Genomic DNA, 11,656 nt, shown 5'->3' with positions numbered 1-11,656 from the left:
GGCCACACCTGCCCCAATCCCTCCCCACCATGGGGGCCTCAAACTGCCCCCTCCATGCTCCTTTCCCCCCGACAGACTTACTGGCCGGACGCTGCTCTCTAAACTGCCAGGCTGCATTCCTGGCCATGTGCATGTTGGAGCTGCACACATGCACATGGTATTTACTGGTGACATTATTGGCCAAAAAAAGCTGATTGCTGATAACATTAAGTTTCCTGTTATCAGTGCCAGTCTGATATGCGGCCAGCATTGGTGACATGTAGGGGGTGCACATGGGTACACATGTACCCCCTAAGATCAGCCATGCACCCCCTGGAAGCGTTGGCCACGAAACCAGAAGTGCTGGCGGAGGTGCACTTCTGGTTTTGCCGCTGGCTTAGCAATAGGCTGCGGGGGCGCTCCTGCGTTGAGCCCCCCACCTCCTCTGCTCCCGACCACCTTCCAGGGCGGCTCAACGCAGGAGCGCCCCCTACTGGCCCGCCACACCTCTATTTGAAATTAAATTTGACTTATTTTTCCCAATTGGCCATATTTCAAGACCTTTTTAATTAAAAAAAAAAAAAAAAAAAAATGATATAACAACGCAAGTAGTGGATTTGGGACATTTCAAGACATAGTAAGCCTTCTCCTCCTGTATTCATTACTCTTGCTAAGTAGTTGCATACATTTTTTTTATTTTACTGGCATTATGTGTTTATGGTACTGTTGAGTTATCCTTATTTCTTGTTGTGCTGTTTCGCAAAGCACTCTGATATCCCAGTGATGATCAAGATCTGAATATCTGAAAAGATAGCTCTTGACATTGTAGTATCTATAACAATGTTAGGTTTGGAGCAACCTCCTGCATGGTATGTGTTTTGGAGCAGAGAGGCAGTAATGGGGGGAGAGAGAGCATTTTCATGGACTGTGCAGAACAAGAAGAAAAAAATTGTCATTCTGGACCTTATCACATTGACAGAGTCTCTTTAAAAGTTGAATTTATTTATTGCATAATGTTGCAGATGTGTATTCTCAATCAGCTGCATTTTGATCCTTTTGGGGGCAGCTGTGGTGTCAAATGACTCTTGTAAGCTAGCAGCTCTTAACCCAGCGGTTTGGAAGGGTGAATAGCTAGCTGCTTGTTAGGACCTTAAGGTAATGATTTGAGCAGATTGTTTGCCTTCTGCATCTGCTATGTCCCTATGCTGCTGGTTTCACTATTTTAATTTGGGCTTATGGTCATTAAAAGGATCCCCCTCTTCCCATGGGTGGAGAACTGTCAACGACTTTATGTCGATTGACGGTTAAGGCCTAATCCTGCTCCCAGTGAAATCAGTGCATTTGCTGTCATTCACTTCAATCGAAGGAGTCTCCAGCAAGCAGTATAGAAACAGCCTCTAGCACAGGGGTGGGCAATTATTTTGGGCGGAGGGCCGCTTACTGAGTTTCAGCAAGCCATCGAGGGCCTCGTGACAGGCGGCCAGGGGCAGATAAATATTAATTTTCTAAATTTTTTTTTAGGGGCCCCGCAGGTCGGATAGAATGGCCTGGCAGGCCGCATCCAGCCCCTGTGCCGCATTTTGCCAACCCCTGCTTTAGCACATGCGTAGGAGAAAATATATTTGTTTCCATTTTGTGCTGTATCTCATCCTCATGGTGAAGAGGGAATGCTGTGGCCAGGCTTTCAAAAGTTGTATCCAGAACAAAACGATTCGTGAAAGCCTGTTGCATGGGCATACAGAGTAGGCAGGCAGACTAAAGTGGGGGTTTCATATGCCAAACATCAGAAACCTTTCATCCATAAGTGTGTTCTGCTGTGCGTCACATTGATCTGTAGTTGCCCTGGTCTGTTTATGTGCTGGTACAACAGGAAGGGAACGGTTAGAAGCAACTGCCTGTGAAAGAATTGGTTACTCATCTGTGTCAGGCAGTACTTTCTCCTGATGTAGGAAATGAGCTGTAGTTTCCTCAGCTGAAGTATGCAAATTACAAGTGCTCATCTTGCAGGGACAACATTACAGATCTTAAATACAGCCAAATTCAGCTGTAACAAGAAAGATGACAGCTAGCATTTAGGAGTAGATTGAGACTTCCTATGTCCCATGATAAAATGACCATGCCTGATCAAGCAAAATGTTTTAAAACATGCCTACTTGGCATTAAAGGAACATAATCCATTTGAAATCTAGCCAGTCTCAAAAGCTGAGTGTAAAGTTAGTTTCCCAAGTCCGTTCTCAGTTTTTGTGATTTGCAACTAGTCTTCCTTTAAAAAAAAATTAAAAAAAAAAAAAAAAGTTTCTCTTCCATTCTTTAGGGGGGAAAAAAATCTCATATGAGCAGAGTTAAAATAATGACTCTATACACAAATGCTATCATATACAAGAAACTGAAGTAAAACAAATGTTATTACTAGTCTGTTGTCTAATTAATCTCTCAATTTTCACAATATAGATTTTTAAACACATTTATTTTTTTTCTTATTAAGTTGCTTTATGTCCATTTTAAAATTCAGTCCTGTCATATGCCTTGATATTTATTCAAGAGCATGCAATTATTCAATTGTTTCTTCAGTCCTACAAGAGTCGTTGTATCTGCTGTAAATGTCCAGTGAAGTAACCTGCAAACTGCTGCCTTTTTCTCCCACCCCTGAAAGATTCCCTGTCTCTCATGTGCACTCATTAGTGTGTCTTTCTCTTCTCTTCTGGGCCACTTCCCATTTTTCTTATTTTTCCATGCCCGTTTGGAGTTGGAATAAGAAAGCATTTTCTTTTAAATGAAAAATTCTAATTCTTTTTTCAAAGTCGTATCATCATCGAACAGTGAGCCAATTGCAAAATTGTTTGACGTGTTGCATTTAAGATGTTTCACAGAGTGTGAAATTATAAGTTAAGTGGTTGAATACAGGAAAAGATTAGACATCAGTGTAATTTGAAGTGGGAATGGTAGCAGAGTAAAATCTATTATTTTATGGGTCAAATCTTTTTACACCAACTCACAGGAGTTGTTACCATTAAAATCAGCCTGGCTACATGGGTGAGTAAAATAACAGGATTGCATCCAAGAGTTTAATGAGATGCAAAAAGGGATTGGACATTTATATGGATAACAAGGATACCCAGGGTTTTATAGTTAATGTTTAAAAAAAAAAAAAGGAAATACCAAACGTCATGTTTCAGGATTTAAACAAATTTCAGTTTTAGAGATTAGGATAAGACTTGAGTCTTGGACAAACAGAATTACTCTTTCTTGGAGGGGGGTGGCAGGGTGACTGTCCCCTTCTGAGCAAGTATTATCTAATTCAGGTGTGCTCAACTCTCAGCCCATAGAGACAGTTCCCACCTATGGACCAGTGTCATCCAACCCATGGCACTCTCCAGGGGTCCAGAAATTTGGCAGTGGGGGAGTAGTGGCAATTTAACGCTCCCACTCCCCCACCACTGTCATCGCTCCTCCACCGCTGAATTTCCAAGCTCATCACAATTGGATCAGCCCTTGCCTGGTTAGCCCCACATGCTGGCATTGGGTCATGGACAGGTAGTTGCTGTGCAGTGGGATGGGTCCGCAGACCAACCTGGAACTGCTCATCCAGTCCACAGGGCAAAAGGTTTGGGCACCACTGGTCTAATTTGTTGCAACTCTGGTGTGTCTGCTCCTGTCGTGCAATAAGCACTCTAAACTGGGGCAGCTTACAACAGCGTCCAACAGCTGCTACATTACCGCTGTTGAGCTTCCACTTACAATGCGATAGAGTAGACACATGGAGCAGCCTGGGACATGACACATCCCCCACCATTTCAGTTGGTGTAATTGTCCGTGCCCGTAAGTCGGGAATCAGATTATCCCACATCTGTCTGCTGTGCGGTTCTAACCACTTCTCTGAAACATCTGCTGTCCGAAACAGAATACTGAATTAGGTGAACCTTGTTTCTGATCTCAAATGATAAATGTTTTGTGCCTGGGGTATAGCTCTGTTGTACAAGGTAAGCGTTGTGGAGTGTTCTTCCCTCGCATGTTTTTCTGTATTTCACACCCTATTATTACACCTTGTCAAGTTGGTCTATAAGAATATAAGAGTGTATTCTTTTTTTACAGTGGGGCTCAGCAGTATACTTATGTTATAAAAAGTCTGTGGCAAAAACTAATACCATATCATATAAAGCTGGTAAGTACTCTTGAATTTCAATTATCAGTACATATGCTCACTTTTAATGTCATCTTGATACAGATTTTTCTCTAGAACTATTTATTTAGTTGCTATTGTATGAGACAGAAAACTAAAGTAAATCTTAACCCAAAGAACTTTCTAATGAAAGAACATACCCAGACTACTCCCTAGAATTGTCTAAAATACTCTTTCATTCTTAAGTTTGCATTAAATATAGATAGGCTCAGTTTCTTATATGATTTCACTGTGGAGCTTTCAGATGCTCTTACTACTGCTTGCCATGTCTGATGCAGAATATGGCACAGTCTCTGTAATTACCTTTTGGGTTGAAATCTTGGCACTATTGAAGTCCATGGCAAAACTCCCACTGACTTCTCTGAGTCCAGGATTTCACCCTTGACAGTTTTTAATAACCTTGTAATTTTAGATAATGAAAAAGAGTTGATTTCTCAGTTTAGTCATGCATCCATTCTATTGTTGCAGCCCTGAATGCATACACCAAAGACTAAAGAAAAAAAACAGACGCTATCAGAATAAATTAGCTGAATTCTGAAATACATCTTCATATTTCCATTGCTGCAGACAAATGGTTGAGGATATAGAAGAGCCTTATGTAGTGCTCTGAAAGTGAAACTGGCTTTTAAATTATCCTGGATTTTGAATCTTCAGTTCTTTTTTTCTCTGGTTGGGGGCAAGATTTATGCCTCCCGCCCTCCCTTTCCCACAATAAAAGCCTGCTGTGATAGTATTTAAGCATCCTCATTTAGTATCGGTGTTGAGTGCTTGACTCTACAGACCTGAATTCTAAATGTATTTGTATTCATGTCTTAACGCATTTCTATTTGGCTGATGGTGCTGCTCCCATAAAAACTGTAACTAGGGAAAAAAAAAAAAGTCTGATTAAATTTAAAACCATTATCAGCTGATGTAAATCAGCATAACTTCATCCAGGTCAGTGAATACTATGCCAATTAACATCTTTTAAAGATCTCTCTGGCTTTTTAATTTTGTCATTTTATATAAGTACTATTCATGCTTTTTTTTTTTTTAATTCATTACCAAATTTTTCATTGGAAAATCAGTTTGCTAGAGAGGAGATTACTTTACTTTTTCTAATATTTTTAAATATAGTTAAATCCTATTAGCAGTTTAATTTTTTCTTATAATTTTCAGTTAATGACTTGTTAAGACCTTGACTTATTAAGTTCAATTTTTCTTTAAGGATTTGAAATTAAATAAAATGTTTGTTTACTGGTATTTAGTTAAGTGTTAAGTAATTTAGATTTGGAAAAGGAGAAATTAATAAATGTTTCTGAGCAGTACCTAGAAAATCAAGTACTTCCTAGTTTGTGCCATGTTTTAGTCAAGTGATGACCTATAGTTATCTGGGTTTGTGCTGTTAACTTGTCTTGTACTAGGCCGTGTGTTTTGAAACTATTCAATCTCTTAACAAGAACATGAGTTTGAATATAGTTAATGCCTATTAATATATATCTAATGCACATTAGTTTAGGAAATGGGTTAATATGAGCACCCAGTTCTTGTGTTGGAATGTAACTGTCTTTTTAAAAATTGCTTTAATAGGTTTAATATGCCGGTATCCTGAAGAAGACTATGAGTCCTTCCCATTACCAGAATCTGTGCCTCTCTTTTGCTTACCCATGGGTGCAACGATTGAATGCTGGCCTCCTAATAGCAAATACCCACTTCCCATATTTTCTACATTTGTATTAACTGGAGCTTCAGCAGCAAAGGTACTTGTAAAACCATAACCATTAGTATTAGGTATTTCTTTTTTGTAAGCTTCAGTGTTTAATGTTTACAAAAACAACAAGGTTACAAACACAGACTCCCCTTATCAGTAGCGGTAGAGCACTTGGTCGCACAGCTTGACATTTGTTAAGAGTGATGATGAAAGGTATTCCCACAGATGGGTCAAGCTTGGGCTTGATCCAGAGCCTGTTCGTCAAGGATGAGTCTTTGCATTGACCTCAGTTGGCTTTGGCTCAGATAAAACAAAATTCCCTCCCTCCTGCTTTTTTTCAGTTACCAGTACTATACTTTCTTCTAGGTCTGTGGTTTCAAGCAATAAAGTGAGTTTACATACAAGTAGCTAGGACTTTTGTACAGTAAGCATCCAAATTACAGCCTCGTTATGCCCATGCATATACTGTTGGCATAATGTGAAGTGGCATAGAGGAGGGCTAATATCTTGAACTGCTTACAGAATAGCCCCCAAATACCTGAAATATCAGCTGAGCACAACAGCATTACTTCCTCATCTGCATTAAGAACACTTATCCTAACTTCCCTTTTACATGGGGCTTTATGGTTTAAAAATATTTAGAGGGTGAGGTTTATTGTGACTGCAAGAATATTTTAAAGACATTATTTAAAAGATGCAGTACGTGTAATTTAACACTGCAGAATATAGATTTGCGTATAACTTTCAATTTATTATTTAAAGGTTTAGACAAATACATGAAATACGTTATTGTTTGCAGGTATATGGTGCTGCTATTCAGTTCTATGAAGCATATCCTGAGGAGAATCTCACAGAAAAACAGAAATCTCAGTTGGGGTTAATGACGACTGGAGATGGGAAGCTGGATAGCTCCAAAACAGTTCAGACTAACAAGTGTATATGTCTTCTTTCTCATTGGCCTTTTTTTGATGCTTTCAAGAAGTTTCTGACGTTCCTATATCGTTATTCCATCTCTGGCCCACATGTCTTGCCTATTGAGAAGTAAGTTATTTCAAAGAAATTCAGATTGCAAGCTCTCCATATTACTTTGATAGATGAGTGTGATGCTTTGACATATCAAAGTGATTTATGTTTCATTTCTTAATTGTGCTGCTGTTATAGTGAATCAGATGCTCATTCCTCCAGCGGGGATAAATTTTGTTTCTCTTTAAAAAAAAAAAAAAAAAAAAAAAAAAGGCCCAGATTATTAGAGAAGTGTGTTTCATCCCTTCTGTATATGCCACTTAAGCAGTTCAGTTCTTTTTAAAATTGCCAGCCTGATCTCAGGATTTTTTTTAACGTTTTGCTTAGAGGTAAGATTATAAGCTCTTTATCATATTATCAGATAGAGAAGAAATAAAGCTGAAAATGGTACATGTATTTTTGTACTTTTCAAATATTTATTATGTGTGTGTTTAGAGATGATAAATCAGGTTGGATTTTATATTGATAGTCTTACCTTTCGCAGCGTGTTATCTGAATTGGATTGTCACAAGTGAGACTAATCCTTAGGTTTGTAAAATCTGATATACATGTCTGTATTTAAAGAGTAATGTCTGTAGTTTGAATGAAGATTACAGACATTACTCTTTAGATATTATTATTCTATAAATAATAATATTTTATATTAAACTTATTGATAAGTAAGACATTGGGAATTTAAGGTGCTGCATGGGAAGAAGCTTTTGTCTTCTATCTTTAGAATCAAAGATCATTTCAGGTATCTGAAAATATTTTTGTCACTGATCTTTATGTATAATTCGTGTCTTAGAAGCTGGCCGTGAATAGAAATACATTGACATTGGTCTCCCTAACGTTACTGTGCTACCCATCATTTGCAAATGCTGTTAGCATGGGGCTCCATTTATCTGGTTATGATGCTGAGTTCCCCCAGTTTCTGACAAGAGATAACTAAAGTGACATGGTGGGATTCAAGATTAATAGTTAAAAAGATAGAAATAGGAGGATAATTTGTGTCATTGCCAGCCTGGTAAACCTAACATGGGCTGTGGGAGAGAACCTTGTTTTCTGTCACCTTGCTACCAGTACAGGTTCCCGTGGCCAAATTGTGTCCTTTGGGATGATGCTGTTCCACTGCTTTCACTGGGCCTGCACATGAGTAACAGAGTGGTTGACTTGACTGTACGTTTCTTTGTTGAGGATTTTTAGCAGCCAGTTGTGTTGACGTACAAAAAGGAATTAAAATGATCATGTACATTTCCAAAGTGTCCAAATACCCAGCATCTTCACGGTCATGGTATGTCTAAATGACGTAATACAGTGCTGGGCAGCAATGCCTCAAGCTAGTGATAAATGTGCTTGCTCATGGACTATCATCTGCATGATGAAGGCCATATTGCAGTACAGAGTGACCTGACCTAGCTCTGCACCGGCTGGCTCCAGAGCCAACAGCAGCGTAGTCACATTGGTTTGGTACTGCACTGGGGTAAGAAGAACCTGTTTTATTTTGTCCTGGCTGGCAACTTTTACTTCTCCTGTTTAGAACTATAAATGGCAAAAGCTTGCATTAGTAACTGAATAAAAGCACAAATATGGCTGAATGTACATAGGGATCCAGTCTTCTGAGCAAATAGATTATTTTTATATAATCACTCTTCATAGTGGAGGCAATATAGTGTATTTCCCAAACTATCCATTTGTATTAAAGTCAGTATTTTCTTTTTCTTTAGACACATTTCCCATTTTATGCACAAAGTTCCTTTTCCATCCCCTCAGAGACCCAGAATTTTAGTTCAGGTATGTGTAAATTCTTTCTTATTTAACTATGGCATATGTCAAGGTAAGGCTTTGTCTGTGTGAAAATATAATGTACATGTTAATATCCAAACAAAAAACTTTTTATATCCAGATTCACAAAGAATTTGCAAAGAACTGATTTTAGCCCACTAGTTTAGTTTGCGTTTTCCAAAGCATTATAAGGAATAAGCAAAACTGACTTTGGGTGGGGACAGCTATGTCACAATTGAGAGTAAAAGCTGGAGGATCTCTGTGAAGCCACAATAGCTCCTGAAAGTATTTTCTTCTATGTATTGCAATCAACTGAAACTGGGTGGGATTTTTAAGCTAGATCTGGGGTATTAATAAATTCTTTGTGGCCACTTGTTTCCCCTCAATGTACCTTACTTTGCTGTCTGCTTGTGTATAGTTGCCACTGAAATCTGTAGAATCAATGCACATTCACTAGAGGCACAATTTATCAAATATGTGACCCTTGCTGTCCATTCATGCAAGGTAATCTCTCCAAGCTCCACAATGTAAAAGTGGCATAATCACTTGGATTGGGTTGATCGCCAATTCAAATTGTATCTTCTCTTCAACCGCATGCAGTATTGGCAGGGGTAAAAACAAAATCTTGTTAGTTGAGGATTTCATGAGGGAGCTATTTTAAAGCTTATTAAACCCAGTTAGGTTGTTTCTCTTGTTCATCAGGAGGCAATCAGGATAGAGAAAATAGTTAAAAATCCAGACCTAAGAACAGATGAGTCAGTTTAATAGCCGTGTATCCAAAATGATTGAACTCAAATCCTTTGGTTCTGACCAAGTTTCAGAATGGTATTTGGTCCTTGGTGACTTGGTCTTAGGACTTCCCGTGACAGCTACAGACTTAGGGGAAAACTCTGAGTGAGTAGAACAGTGATTCTCAATGTTTTTCGATTCAGGGCACCACTCCATAACTTTTTAAATTTGGTGGCACCCCAGTTGAGAACCACTGTTGTGCTGTCTCAGCCTACCTCAGTGGTTCTCAACCAGAGTGTCACCACCATTACCTCTGCTGCCGGGGGGAACTGCCCCGTGTGCCTCTTGCAGAGCCGGACTGAACAGGGTTGCAGCAGGAGCATGTAGCCCACCTCTGAAGAGCAGGAGTGCCCAGTCCTGCTGCATCCCTTCCAGGTATGACCCTGCATGCTTCTCCTGGAAACAGGTGCTCTTGATTCATTGTTGAAGAAACCTTTGGAAAGATGATTTGTAGAGTAGCGTCTTAGACTAGATCCGGTTGAGCTGAACTGTTTTAACATCAGCCAAGAATCTGGCCTTATCTTCTGTAGAAAGTGTTATTTTACAATCTTGTGATGGAAGGAACGTCTGGGCTCTAGGTCATTGTTTACCTAAAATATTAAAGGCTTCATTTTGGACGGTTGACAGACCCTAATCTAGATGTGCTGTGGGTATATAATATTTTAATCACTCCTTCTCGGTATGTAAGATGATGACAGACAACTTTCTGTTGCAAGAAAAGGAAGAGTGTCTCCTAAATCTTATAAGTAAAATATTAAAATGTAAGAAGGTATTAATATTCAGTGTGAATTTTTAATGTCATTTAACCTTTTTAACATTTAGTATATTTTTAATATTTAGTATTTCTAATGTCCACAAAAATGTATATACAAAAATCTTTTTTTTTTTTTTAGCTATCACCCCACGATAACCTGATTCTTAGTCAGCCTGTATCATCGCCTCTACCACTAAGGCAAGTGTAACTATAATTTTGTTTAAAATATATATGGCTGTGTATTTGATATATGGCTGTGTATTGGGCAGGCAGCTTTAAGACTTTGAGATATTACAGTGTATAAAATCACTTTTACAGTCTTCAGCAGTTTGTGTTTGTCTGATTTTTACTTATTTTTAAGTATGAACTTTAAGTCTATACTCTATGGCAGTCTAAAATAATGTAAGTCATTCTAGTAATAATAACAGAATTAACATTACATTATTTTATATTCCAAAACTTTTACTGAGATAATTTCCCTTATTTTTCTTTAAAAATCTCACTTGCTACTGTAAAAACATAGTGATGCATATATTTAACTATGGAGATTCTTGGTAGCAGCTCCATAGTTGAGGAGGAGGTCTTAAATGGGCTAAATGTAGGGTATATGTTCCTGCTATTTAATTAAAATACTTGGACAATTAACCTGAAAATATTTATTTATATGGTGCCCTCCCCCAAAAAGCTGGGGCTGGGGGGAATGGTTGGGGAGCTAGGGGATCAAACCAGGAACTGGTGAACCAGGAGCTGGGGGGAAGCCCTGGTTCATTCTCCCAGCCCCCTATCATTCCCCCCCAGTTCCCAGTTTGATCCCTCTGCTCTCAGTCATTCCCCTCAGCCCCCGCAGCTTGTCCCCGAGTTGCCAGCACTGCCTGCCTCGCCCCGGCAGGAGGGAAGCTGAGGGAGCAGCCAGATGAGCCACGGCTTCTCCTGGGGCTGCCAGCTCAAGCCGAGGCTCCCCCGGCTGCTCCCACCAGCACTGGAGAGATTAACGGGTCTCCTGATTCTATTCAGATAAGGAGATTTGGCCACCAAATGGGGCTGAACCTCCTCTGAATTGAATTGGCTTACTGAAGCTTCGCACAGCTCTACTAAACAGTGTGATTCACAATAGCAGTATTGAAGAAGAAAGAACAATTATTTAATCTACAACAACTGGAATTTTTTAATATTTTTTTTTTTTTTTTTTTGGTGTAGAACCCAAAACCTATCCTTTGGCACCACTTTTCAGAGTCCCAAGCTACAGCAAGCTTTGAACTGTGGGGAGACTGTCATGCATCACACCCTGGTGTAGGAACAGTTTCGTAGTTGGTCGGGTCGGCAGGGACCTGAGCAGATCATCAAGTCTGACCCCCTGCCCTGGCAGGAAAAAGTACTGGGGTCAAACGACCCTAGCAAGGTGTTCATCCAGCCTCGTCTTAAGACCCCCAGGGCAGGAGCCAGCACCACTTCTCTTGGAATTTGGTTCCAGATCCTA

General features: G+C 39.4%; 1 protein-coding gene across 1 annotated transcript in view; it reads left to right on the top strand.

Annotated features, from left to right (window-relative positions):
- DENND4A (DENN domain containing 4A) overlaps positions 1 to 11,656 on the top strand; it is an 86,328-nt gene that overhangs the window by 23,304 nt on the left and 51,368 nt on the right. Inside the window, exons 4-8 of the mRNA XM_014518245.2 lie at positions 4,072 to 4,141; positions 5,729 to 5,898; positions 6,649 to 6,890; positions 8,579 to 8,645; positions 10,319 to 10,377. Coding sequence (XP_014373731.1) covers positions 4,072 to 4,141; positions 5,729 to 5,898; positions 6,649 to 6,890; positions 8,579 to 8,645; positions 10,319 to 10,377 — 608 coding nt within the window. The remainder of the gene's footprint in view (positions 1 to 4,071; positions 4,142 to 5,728; positions 5,899 to 6,648; positions 6,891 to 8,578; positions 8,646 to 10,318; positions 10,378 to 11,656) is intronic.

This window comes from Alligator sinensis, unplaced genomic scaffold, assembly GCF_000455745.1.
Source record: "Alligator sinensis unplaced genomic scaffold, ASM45574v1 scaffold210_2, whole genome shotgun sequence".
Classification (NCBI taxonomy): domain Eukaryota; kingdom Metazoa; phylum Chordata; order Crocodylia; family Alligatoridae; genus Alligator; species Alligator sinensis.
Note: the sequence above shows the minus strand (reverse complement) of the source record. Positions and strands in the feature narration are given on the sequence as shown.